This window comes from Myotis yumanensis, unplaced genomic scaffold (assembly GCF_028538775.1).
Source record: "Myotis yumanensis isolate MYYU_CA2020_CCGP unplaced genomic scaffold, mMyoYum1.0.hap1 SCAF_3, whole genome shotgun sequence".
NCBI classification, from domain to species: Eukaryota; Metazoa; Chordata; class Mammalia; order Chiroptera; family Vespertilionidae; genus Myotis; species Myotis yumanensis.
The window spans coordinates 163,222,613-163,235,724 of NW_027223754.1; the positions used below are offsets into that span (position 1 = coordinate 163,222,613).

Here is a 13,112-nt window from a genome sequence, read left to right on the forward strand (position 1 = left end):
CGGAAATCAAACCCACAATTTTGGCATATCAGGACAATGCTCTAACCAACTGAGCTACCTGGCCAGGGCTCATCTGCCACTTTTTATTGTTTGTTAATCCTCACGAAGTGATATTTTTTCCATTGGTTGTTTGTTTGTTTGTTTTTAGAGGTAGTGGAAGGGAGTGGGAAAGACAGAGACAGAGAAGCATGGATGTGAGAAAGACACATCAACTGGTTGCCTCCTCCACATGCTCTGACCAGGGCTGGGGACTGGGGATCGAGCTTGCAGCCAAGGTACATGCCCTTCACCAAAACTGAACCCCGGACTCTTCAGTCCACAGGTTGATGCTCTATCCACTGAGCCAAACCAGTTAGGGCCATATGCTACTTTTTAAAAGAACAATTAGTAAGGCCCCAGTGGAAACTAGACCCTGAAAGCAATCTTGTCAGAGGCCGAAAGCTACACTGTCATTGCCAAGATGACACAGGCGACCACTACAGTCAGGCCAAAAGGTGACATGGAAGGTCGCCTAAGGACCGCTACTGGTTATCGAGGGCTATAAAGTTCCTCGATTGCTGCTCAAGGCCACTATTTTTCAAAATTCCGTTTAACAGTGGAATTTTCAGAGAGGAAAAATATTTTCCCCCTACTTTCCTGAGTAGAGTCCCAACAATACAAACAGTGGTGACTGAACAGAGTGGGGCAGGGCAGTAAAAGCAGCTCTTCCAGCCTCACATTCATCCTCTGAAGTAAACCCAACTGGGGGTTCCGAGGAACATTTGGAAAATGCTGCTGGATTATGCAATGAGAGGACATCACCTAAAATGTGAACGAAGTAATTTTTTGGTCAATGCAGAAGCGCCCTCTAGTGGTTATATTCCTAAACGGCAGAGCTGCCTGCCAGTAGTTGAGCAGCCACCTATGAACCAGGTCACCGCTCCATTCTGGGTCAGGGCCCATCCCTGGGTTACAGGCTAGATCCCCAGTGAGGTTGTGCAGAAGGCAGCCAATCGATGATGCTCTCTCATCATCGATGTTTCTCTCTCCCTCTCCCTTCCTCTCTGGGAAAAAAAAAAAAAAAAAAGCAGAGCTATGAGGGAAAAAGAGGCTCAAGTGCACTTAGCTAGGCAAAACCTGCTCCCCCTGAAGACTCTAAGACCCCAGAACTCCATGTTCATTAGGACTCTGTATAATACATTTGTCATTTCAATTCTTTACACAAAATGTTCTGTTTTTTTTAAAAAAATATATATTTTTATTGATTTCAGATAGGAAGGGAGAGGGAGAGAGAGATAGAAACATCAATGATGAGAGAGAATCATTGATCAGCTGCCTCCTGCACGTCCCACACTGGGGATCGAGCCTGTAACCCGGGCATGTGCCTTGACCCGGAATCAAACCCTGACTTCCTGGTTCACAGGTTGATGTTCAACTATTGAGCGACACCAGTCAGCTACGTTGTTCCCTCTTCACTTCATTTGCCATCTCCCCCAAATTCAAATTCTCCACATCCTCCTCCGCTCTTCTGAGTTGTTAGAAAGGCCACCTCCCTCACAGACATGTACTCACTAAGTCATCTTTCCAGTTAGACAGGTCTAAGAGCTCCCACTAGGCTTTTGTTTCTGTCTCCTGTTGACCACCTATCCTATCTGTGTCCCCAGGGCCAACTGCTTCTACTAGGCTGTGGATTCCAAAGGGGATCCTACAGTGCCCAGGACAAGGGACTGTGGCCTCTCAGGGCTTAGTATATAAAATCATAGCACAGTGGTATTATTGTAACAGACACACTTAGGGGTTGGACCCCCTGTCAGGTAAGGTAGAAAAACTATGCAGACGGAAAAGCAGCAGGAGGTAGGGGAGCTTCCTACCTCATAACTCTGCCACCAGTTGGGGATGTTGGGACGCAGCTTCTGGTCACATACGACCTTGCGCATTTCCTCAATGGAAGGGTCAGAGGGCACTAAGTCATAATATGGCAGCTGATATTCTTCATGGACTCCTGGAAGAAGAGAAAATATCCACTTGAGTTACCAACAGAAGGAAGAGATGACTCAAACTCCAATGAGAACAAGCACACTGTGGCCTGCACACAGCACGTCCCACTAGGAGGGATTGGGCTCCTTGGAGAGCTCGGTGGATCTAGGGATGGGACAAGAGGTACAGATGATTAGCCAGAAACATCTTTTTCATACCAAAAGGCAAGAAAACTATCAAAGACTACTGAGGTCAAGTCAACAGGCACCAACTTGAAAAGCTCCCAACCAGTCAAAGAGGAGAACATTTATGCAATAGTAAGATTAATAACTTTAATGGAAACAAATATTTTAAATCCACCAGTTCAAAAAAGAAGTCTTCCAGTTCATAATTATACTAAACAGCAAAACCCTCAAAATCACGGTCATCTTTGTAAGATGATAGCTAACACTTGTTATTTTGATAAATGGAAGTCAAGTATTTTTCCTGCCGTTCCTGTTCAAACTATCCACCTTGGTGACCATAGAGACAATTAGGGGAAGTTTCTCTTCCAAGAAGAAATCTAGCTAATACACGAAGGCTGAGAGAATCAGAATATTGGCATTTTTCAAACTCTAATGAATTTGGATTTGGACAGTGATCACTGATGGCTGTTAATATCACAGAAATAGAGTTACCAGCACTATGTGCCTTGTAACAGAAGAACTTTTGAAAAAAAAATCTGATTGTAGTCATTGAATGTAACTATCACAGAAAATTCACAGGAACACATGAACTCTATGAAGAGACAAACAGGAAAATTTACAGGACAAAAGACTGGATTCTCCAATTAAAAAAGCCATGGGGGGCGGGAAATGGGATGTGAAACCTATCCTATATAATAAAAGGCTAATATGCAAATCAACCGAATGGCGGAATGACCAGTCGCTGTGACACACACTGACCACCAGGGGGTAGACATTCAACACAGGAGCTGCCCCCTGGTGGTCAGTGCGCTCCCACAGGGGGAGCGCCACCCAGCCAGAAGCCCTGAGCCGGGTTCACGGCTGGCGAGCGCAGCGGCACTGGCGGGAGCCTCTCTCGCCTCCTTGGCAGCACTAAGGATGTCCATCTGTTGGACATCCCCTGAGGGCTCCCAGAATGTGAGAGGGCGCAGGCCAGGCTGAGGGACTACACCCCGTCCCCCCTCCAGCGCACGAATTTCATGCACCGGGCCTCTAGTAGATTATAAGAGACTTAAGCAATGCATCAATCAACTGCAACAAATGAACATTAACCCTAATTTTGAACAAACTGTTCAGGAGAAAATTGGGGAAATCTCAACACTGACTGATGTTAAATGATATTAAGAATTAATGTTCAGGACTGTCAAACTACAGTGGGAAGCCTAGGGAGGGTTGGGGGGGAGGTAAGAGATCAACCGAATGACTTGCATGCATGCATATAAGAATAACCAATGGACACAAGACACTGGGGGGTAGGGGAGGCCGGAGGAATGTCAAGGCGGGGGGGGGGGGGGGGGGGGAAGGAGACATGTGTAATACTCTTTGTAATACTTTAAGAAATAAAACAAAATTAAATTAAAAAAAAAAAAAGAATGTTCATTTTAAAAAGTGTGACAAGAGTATTATTTTTGGAAGTCAGAGCTACACACTGAAATATCTTCCATAATAAAAAATTAATTTAAAAAATTCAATGTGCCCTAACCGGTTTAGCTTAGTGGATAAAATGTTAGCCTGCGAACTGAAGGATCCCAGGCTCGATCGATCCCCAGTGGGGAGAGGAGGGGCATGCTGGAGGCAGCTGATCAATGATTCTCTCTCATCATTGTCTCTCTCTCCCTTCCTTCCTCTCTGAAATCAATAAAAATATATTTTAAAAAAATCCAATGTAACTTTCTCATGCCCTTTTCCAGGAAAAATTCTGCTATCCGGAGCTAATAGGAGAGACTTTCAAATAGAGTCCGGCCAGACCAGTGTTGCTCAGTGGTTGAGCATCAAGCCATGAATCAGGAGGTCCACCTTGGTAACCACAGAGACAATTAGGGGAAGTTCAATTCCCAGTAAGGGCACATGCCCTAGCTGCGAGCTCAGTCCCCAGTGTGGAGTGTGCAGGAGGCAGCTGATCAATGATTCTCATCATTGATGGTTCTCTCTCTCTCTCCCTTTCCCTTCCTCTCTGAAATAAAAAAACAAAAAGCAATAGAGTTGACTTGGTAGTAATCTCAGGGGGTAGTTAAGAGCTTGAGCTCTGACCTCAATTTACCACAGGTTGAATCCTAGTTTATCAGCCATATGATCTTGGACAAATTAGCTAATCTCTCTATGATTCGTTTTTTCATCTGCAAAATGGTGACAATATTAGTACCCACTTTACAGGTTTATAGTAAAGATTTAACTAATTTATACATAAAAAGGGATAAATGTTAGCATTATTAGTATTATTATACACGTAGCCCCAATTTCTGGATGGTATGAGGAAGAACAAATTAAGTTACTCAGGTTAAGATCTGTGTGACCAGATTTTCTTAATCTGTTTCCTGTATATAAGGATCAAAATTTTAGATGTACAATTCTATGAGTACCTGGGTGCCTTCTCCATAATTTGGATCTTACCAAAAATATTATAGACAGAAAAAGATAGTAACATAGAAAGGGGTCTAGCTGGAAGACTCACCAGTTCTTTTTAATTCATTTCATTTCATTTCATTTCCCCTGACTGGAATTTCTTACATTACAGATAAATGGCTGAGGGCAGGGCTCTAGTGGTTCTTGAACTTGAGGGCAGCATACTTGAAAGTCACTGTAAAATACTGATGTACTAAGCTGATGATAAAAATGTTCTCAGCTAAACCTGACACTACCTTTCACTGGATTCTGACATAAGTGAGTAGTTGCAAATTCCAAAGATTTAAGAAAAAGTACAAGAGAAAAACTCATTTTGAGAAAATTCTACACACTGGTAAGCTTTGTCCTACGAATTGAGAAATTACCACTATTAATTTGTCAATGAAACCCATGTTCCCCAGGAGCACAGCTTGAGAGCCAGTGTGTTAGCATACAATGCCTCCTGTATCAAGGAGACCCCTGCAGTAGCTCCATTCTATTCCTGCCCAGGACTTTCGCAACCTCCAGGCCCAATAAGAACAATCTGTTTAAAATTTTTAAAAAGCCAAATAGGCCTCCAGAATGTTTACCACAATGTAAAGCACTACTTTAGAAGCTGGTCCAGAGAGTAAACACACCCTTCGCACAGCTACCTCCAAGGTTCCCTCATATTTGATGAGAACGCTGTGATTGATGGAGTCTGTCACTAGGCATCCGGCAGGTTGTAAAAAGAAAGGAGGCAGTAGAACACCGGCATCCTCAGGTGATCAGCATCCTAGACGGGGAGGCAGGAGCAAGAAAAGGCAGAAGAGAAAAGTACCTCCAGAATTGCATCTTCGAGCAATCTCCCAATATACAAGCCCGAGGGCATAGATATCAGCACATTTAAAGGAGTCAAAGTGCTTCATGTTAATGGTTTCATCAAGCACTTCAGGGGCCATGTATCTGCAACAGCAAAGGAAACATGATCATGCAGAGGAAAAGGTGGCTTCTCTCCTTAAATCAAGGTACTGACCTGGAGACCCTCAGAATGTGGGTATCACCCCAAAAAAGTCCCTTGGGGACGAGGAACTCATCAATGTTTTTATTGCAAACTCTCATATTTTGGATTCGAATCTAAATTCTTCAGCATAGCTTTAGGAAGTAGCATAGGCTACTCTTATTTGTACCTCTACTTTTTAACATCAAGATTTATTTTTAGCATGTTTTGATTTCTTGGCAGAGGTATTTGTACTGTGGGTCACAGGGTACTAACAATATGTAAAATCTAGTTGCTACTGGGGTCTTGGACTTTATTAGATGTAGCCACAGTGACAGGTTGAGCTTAAATTTCATTCTGTACTTCTTTATCTTACCTGGTTGCAGACAATGTGAAAATTATTCTAGATAGTCATCAAAGTCCCTCTCAGCTAATGAATACTACTTCACACACACACACACACAGTAAGGCAAATTAGGGGATCACCTCAGGCCTCACAATTTGGGCCCTGGGTCATTCATTCATTCAGGTCAAAAGGGAGGGAAAAGCAGCAAAACAACTTAGTGAAATTCACTGAGATTCAACTGATAAGCAGACCTTCTCTTACTTCCTCCTGCACAATGAGGAAGGCACACATGGACCACTCAGGACAGGCAGAGGGCCTTCCTACCGTTTGGTTCCCACCCTCTGATTTGGGGCAATGTCAATGGTGTCTGTGACTGCATCATGACGGACGGCCAGGCCCAGGTCTGCAATGGCGCACATGCCGTTTTTCTTCACTAGGATGTTCTTCGACTTTAAGTCTCGATGAGCAATTCCAGGCTTCCCTGGCAGAGAAAAAAAATAGGGACCTTTAAAGAAAGATCGTAAAAATGTTACAAGCAAGAGTCTACAGCCAGACTGAATGTTAGGAAGTCCCGTGAGTTTGAGTCCTGGCTTTGCCTCCCACTAGCCCAGTAACCCTGGAAAAGCAATTTAACCCAACTATACAGACTAACACCAGCACTGACTTCACAGAAATGTTGTGAGGAGTAAATGCATTAATGTAGGTAAGTGATGAGCTCAGAAGGGCATGTGTATTAGATGATATTACCATGACTACTACTACTCGCCTTCCCTGAACTATTACTCTCCAGTACTGAAGTGCTGAGGAATTCAAAGAAAAACTGCTGTGTTGGCTAGGTGTTAGAATCAAACAAAATCACCAACAATTAACCCTTTGAGTGCCAACCAATATCCTAGGATCTATGCTAAAATTGCCAAGGCATTTTTGCTGATTTTACAGCAAAGCCATCTGTCAATAAAGAGTGAACTACTAGCATCTAATAGTGACACTGCAGGAGGAGCGCGAAGGCGCTCCCAGCACTCTAGGGGTTAATGAAGACTGCTGATACCAGACAGAGGCTAGTAACAAGACCAAACTTTTAATGGCTGGTTTTCTGTCACGGCAGCATCAGGGAACACACCCTGCCACCGTGACAAGATCCAGGATTTCCTAGAGCTGACAGTACAGTCAATAACCAGGGCTGGTCAAGGCTTCTGCCTCCAGAAAAACCTTCCTAGACTAAGGAAGCCCAGGGCGTAATCCACCAAGCAGTCTTTCAGCCAGCTGCCCCCAATGAACGTGTGAAATCACTAAACCGATGCTCCTGTCACAAGAGCCTCCTGCATCGTCTTAGCTCCTGTGCACTGTGGACTTCTGAGATGACTGCTCAGTGAACACTAGCTCCAGTTCTCGCACTTTCCCACGAGCCCCTGCGGGGGTGCTGGAGGCAGGTGGGAGAACCCCGGAGACCCTCCTGTTCTCACTCAAGTCAAGTCCAAACCTCTCTCCTTCAGATTAGACGACAGTTCCTGAGGTCCAGCTCCAACGTTCTCAGTAAGAAGGTGTCTGGGAACCAAATCAGGATGGTACAAGCTTTTAAAGGCAACCCAGCATCACCGCCCCTCGGCTGGGTCCACTCACCTTGGGTGCCCACGATCTCCATGTGCAGGTGTGCCAGCCCACTGGCAGCAGACAAGGCCAGCTTGATCATCCCCTCGATCGTCACTGTGTACCGGTTAAGATAATCGAACAGGGAGCCATGCTCATGGTAGTCCGAGACGAGCCACAGCTGTGTCCAGGTGCCATTATCTGCAGAGAACCACAGAAGAGTTCCAGAAAAGGCACAACCACAGCGGTTAAAGCAGGAAAGGAAGATGTGCACCCCATGGACTCCAGCTGCTCCTGAACTCCCACCTCTCGCCTCCACGCCTCCGGAGGCCTCCTCTGCGCCCGTTTCACCTGCAGGTATTTCAGGCTCCAGGGAGGACAGAGCAGCATTTCTTTCTTAGACCCGCTCCCTTATTTCTCGTAGGTGGCTGTAGGGTCTGGACAGCATCCCACTGTAACCCCAACTCTGAAGTGAGAGGCCTCCAGAAGAGGAAGCGTATGCTCAGAGAGTAACACTGCTTCCGATCCTGAGGCGACCCGCTTCTCTACGCTATCAACCACGACTGGCTGCGCCCACCGCCACGGCGGAGGCTTCAGGTCCTCTCTGCAGCAAGACCCCTTTTCAACAATGGAAATTATCGTGGTAACATGGGTTTCATGTGTACAATTCTATAATACATCATCTGTATATTGTATTGTGCTCAAGTCTCCTTAAATCACCATTAATCCCCCTATATTCTCCTCTACCTTCCCCCACCCCCATTCTCTAAGATGCTTTGAGCACAGCACAGCCCAGCACCTGTCTCATTTGTAGCATTTCTTTCCTAAATCCACTGCTTTCCAGGTTATGAGCTCTGAGCAGGAAAGAGCTCCTTTGTGCATTATTGCATCCCAGACCAAAAAAACACTTTTCAGGGCATGACGAGCACACATCCCAGGATTCCAGAGAGGTCGTCTCGCCCTCAGAAGAGCAATGGAAGGTGGATAGCACACACTCTTATACATTGTGGGTGTGGGTGTGTGTGCAGTGGGAAGGAGGGGGAGGAAGAGAGGGAGAAACAGTAAAACCAAAGCTGTCAATCTAATTGGGTTATGCTGCAGTCAATAGGAAAATTGGAAATTGGATTGAGATCTTCTAAATTCCAGGCCGGTGCTGGTTCCAGGACACGATACTGTACTACATATCGTGTTGAAAAGGCAAGTCAGAGGAGTCCCACTTCCCTCTCCCCAGGTCCCAATGTGGGCTCGACAGCCAGACCGACTCACACAGCTGCCAGATCAATCAAGGGAGTGGCTTCTGAACAGCACTAGTCTTGGCTTCTCTAAACAGGGGTCCACTCAACACACCCCTCTTACACTCTAACCAGCCCCCAAGTCTTGAGGACCCTGCCAATACGTCAAAAGGGAAGACCTCTTTTGATCCTTTAAAACAGATGTAAGATTTAAGTTTTATTCCAAGGTGATGTTGTTTTGTTCAGAAGGAGTAAAAAATTCTCTCCCGCTTCTTCCCTTGTGTATGAGACCAAGACGTTTCAGCTGGGGGAGGCCAAGATCACTACCAACCCCCACAGCAATGTGAGGAATGCGCAGCCTGCTGCTGTTTTAGGAAGGAAACATAAATACTTAGCATCTTCCGTAGCTTTGTAGACACTAACTTCTAAAAATCGCTGTGCCCTGGGAGCAAACTGGGTCACAACTGCCAGGAGATTCCAAAACGGCAAAGCCCATCACCTCATGGTCTTTGACTCCAAGTGGACTACCTCCCCGTGTGTCTGCTGTCCCCTCTTCCTGGGGCCTGTGAGGGCAGGGACTGTGTCTTGTTCTATGGGCAGAGGTCCTGCCTATAGTTGTCAATAGATGATGTTACTGAACTAATGAGTGAAATTTCAGTTACTACCTATTATTTCATAAAAAAATACACTCCTCTCAAAAAGGCCTCACAACCTGGCCTCCGTGACTCACCGCCGTCTTCTGCTGTAACACAGCCACCCAAGTTACTGCAGGTTCCCAAACACACTTCACCTCTGCTCACCTGTCTGGAGTGAACCTCCCGCTGGTTTGCTTTCTGACCAGCTCCTGCTACCTCCGCCTCAGTCAAGCTCAGGTGTGCTCCCTGACCCGCATCTCACCCCCGACTGTGCTCACTAGAACAGCATGTCACCTGATCACATCCTACAATTCACCATGACTTTATCCCTTTGTAGTGAACGAGGCCCTCAAAAATGACAACGTGCCTGGCCGCACAAGAAAGACTCAAAAACAAAAGCAAGAACAGGAGCGAGGAGGAGGGGGAAACAAGGGACCTCGGATATAAGCGGACCCAACGCTGAGTCTGAGAGCCACGAGGTGGCACTTTGGCGGCAGGCAGGTCACTGCTTTGCTGCACCTGCTCCACTGCAAAACCGTGTCTGCTGCTGGGGTGCCTGCCACAGAACGTGGGCAACGTGCTTTTCGGGGCCATCCTTTCCTGGCCAGAGCTGAGGCCACAGTTCTTCCCTCCAGTGGGGCCCCTCAGGGACTACCCTGGGGGAGGGGGGTTGAGAGTGTCTTGGAAGGGAAGTGAGCAGGAGGGGCAAGAGCTTTATCCTGTTCACCTGCTTAATAACTGCTTATTTACTTGCTAAGTAACCTGGGTTTCCACATAAGCTTTTTGTAGAAGAAAAGTTTGAAAATCATTACCTTATTTAGATTCTCTATGGGCAATAACTATGAAGGCAAACAGAGCTGTGTTGCCCCAGTCACCCCTCCGTCTGGGACCATGGTTGGCTTTAGGACACGCTGTCTCCACGCCCAGCCCTTTACCTTTATTGTCAGCAGCAATAAATCCGAGGATGTTTTCGTGGCGCAGCATGACTGTCTGGTATATCTCTGCTTCCCGGAACCAAGACCGTTCTTCACGAGAAGAGAAAATTTTCACAGCCACATCACCACCCCTCCAGCGGCCGCGCCACACTTCTCCAAACCGGCCCTTGCCAATAATCTCCTGTAAAACGATGGTTCGGGCCACTGTGCGCTGGACAAACAGTGGTAACCCTATGGACCAAAGGATGGAAAGAAAGCGGACACTGTAATTTTGCTAAACTTTGTAACTCCCGCTCTCACTGCCACACTGGAAAAGCCTGATCACCGCGCCCCATGCTGCACTGCTGCACTGGCCATGCAGAGCTGTGGCTGCCCCTGTACCATGTCCAGGTAGTCCACCCGAAGACTAAGCCAGGCAGCGCCTGAGAGTGACTACAGAAAGGGAAATGCAAAGGATTAGCTGTTCCTGATCTAAGCAATTTATCCTCTTCTTTAGCGTGGATGACAGATTTTAATACAAACATCTGACCAGATTTATCAGCTCTGTAACCAGCCACCTGTGGGCCAATCCATCCACATCTGCCTTATGCTGATGAAGAGGAAAGAGGGCAGAAAAGATGAAAGTGAGGACTTGAGCACTGGGAGCACCTTCTGGCTCTCTGCTCATTCACCACTAGAGGGCAGTGCTGCGTGTCCCATGAAACCCAAATTGTGGTCAGGGCATATAAGGATCTAGAGATCAAAGTTCTGCTCACAGGTGGAGCTCCAGATGCAGAATGGGAGACTACCCATGCTTATTCTAAGATTAATTTTATTGTCTTTCTAGAACTCATTTATTGCCTCATTTGACTCATTCAATGTCTCCCTATCTTACCAATCCACCCCTACCATCATGACTAACTCTTAACTCTCTCACTTCCTCTCCCTGACCAAATAAAAAAATGTTATTAATCCCTAACTCTTGTGGATGGAAATGACCACTTACTGTATGCTTTAGGCACTATGCTAAGGGCTTTACATAAATTATCTCATTTCCTCACAAACATCTATAAGGTGGGTACTTTTATTATCCCCATTTTACAGATGAGAAAACTGAGGCCCAAAGGGAGAAGGTTAAGTAACTCATTCAAATGCATACAAACAATAAGTGGCAATACAGGAATTAAAATTTAGGACTGGCTGACTCCAAAGTTCATGCTTTTAACTATATGCAGTATAGAGCCAGCAAAAAGTTTCTCAACTTGGACCCCTACTCCCCATCTTCTCTGTGCCAGTCCTAGTTCAGGCCCTTCTTTAAAACATTTCCAACTGGTCTTTCTGCCTCCCATCTCACCCTGCTCCTGCCCTGCAACCCACACACAGCCCTACCTCACCCTGCCCTCTCTAACAGGAGGTTGGCAAATGAATGAATTCATCCTCCACACCACTGCCAGAACTCCTTCCACAGGAGAAGTTTCTGTAGATGCCTCTTATCTTGCCAGAAAAAGCACAGCACTCAAGGTCCTTTCCTCCTGGACAGCCTGCCCCTTCCACCCCCAGCGTGGCCACGCCATGCTGGACTCTGTTGTTCTCTAAACACTCGGTGAACTTTCACGCCTTTCTGTCCTTTTGCTCAAGAGATTTTCTTTGGCCTAGAATGTTCCTTGTCCTCTCATTTCTCTTAAAACTTCAAATTCAGTGTTCAAGACCCCTTTGAGTGCACCCTCCTCTGCAGGACCTTTCCCAACAACCTCCATCCCTTTTATCCAACTTTGGATCAGCTTCCTTCTCATCTCTGTTCATCCTGTATCATCCAGAGGGTGTTCTATATATATCTGTGCATGTGAATTGAAAGTCACGTAAGCAGCAAGGACTTATTCACTTTAAATCCACAGAATTAAAACTCCAACACCTTGGAAGCTCTGCATATTCTGAATTAAGAATGGACTAAACCAGAGGTCAGCAAACTGCGGCTTGCGAGCCACATGCGGCTCTTTGGCCCCTTGAGTTCGGCTCTTCCTAAGCCTTAGGAGTACCCTAATTAAGTTAATAACAATGTACCTACCTATATAGTTTAAGTTTAAAAACTTTGGCTCTCAAAAGAAATTTCAATCGTCGTACTCTTGATATTTGGCTCTGCTGACTAATGAGTTTGCCGACCACTGGACTAAACCATCTAGAGAGAAATGGTTATTAATCACTTCATCCCAGCTGACTAACCACCACGCACCTTCCAGAGCCTCAGCTGGACTCTGGAAACCGAGCTACCCTCCTCTGACAGCAAATCAAGTCACAGGCAGTCAGGAAGATCTAACCACTGTCCTTCCTCCTTCATCAAAGAACAGGCCATCTATTTTTCTCCCTTCCTAAATGTATACAGCTTTTAATACATCCATCATTTTGGCACACTCTACTGCAGAGTTTAATAAAGGCAAAACCACTAAAATTCAAGAGATGTCAAAGTATTCCTTGTGTTCAAGGAGAAATGTCTGGCTATGACTGATGGTATAATTTCCCTACAGAACAGTCTTGTCACATGGCAAAAAAAATACATAAACATGCCCTAACCGGTTTGGCTCAGTGGATAGAGCGTCGGCCTGCGGACTGAAGGGTCCCGGGTTCGATTTTGATCAAGGGCATGTACCTTGGTTGCAGGCACATTCCCAGTGGGGAGTGTGTAGGAGGTAGCTGATCAATGTTTCTCTCTCACTGATGTTTCCAACTCTCTATCCCTCTCCCTTCCTCTCTGTAAAAATTAATAAAATATATAAAAAAATACATAAACACAAAATTCTCACAAATATGATTCTGTATGTTTTAGCTACATTGGCAAAAATAATGATTTTTCTGGGTGATT

The 13,112-nt window shown here is 45.8% G+C and overlaps 1 protein-coding gene across 2 annotated transcripts in view; it reads right to left on the bottom strand.

Annotated features, from left to right (window-relative positions):
* Positions 1-13,112, bottom strand: part of ACVR1B (activin A receptor type 1B) — a 35,848-nt gene that overhangs the window by 3,784 nt on the left and 18,952 nt on the right. For both annotated transcript variants that reach the window (XR_011470827.1, XM_070410193.1), the window contains exons 4-8: positions 10,277-10,507; positions 7,508-7,675; positions 6,212-6,368; positions 5,383-5,507; positions 1,851-1,981 (exon numbers count right to left, since the gene is read on the bottom strand). Coding sequence is in view for 1 of the 2 variants with exons in the window: in XM_070410193.1 (XP_070266294.1) it covers positions 1,851-1,981; positions 5,383-5,507; positions 6,212-6,368; positions 7,508-7,675; positions 10,277-10,507 (812 nt within the window). In the remaining variant the exon portion in view is untranslated. The remainder of the gene's footprint in view (positions 1-1,850; positions 1,982-5,382; positions 5,508-6,211; positions 6,369-7,507; positions 7,676-10,276; positions 10,508-13,112) is intronic.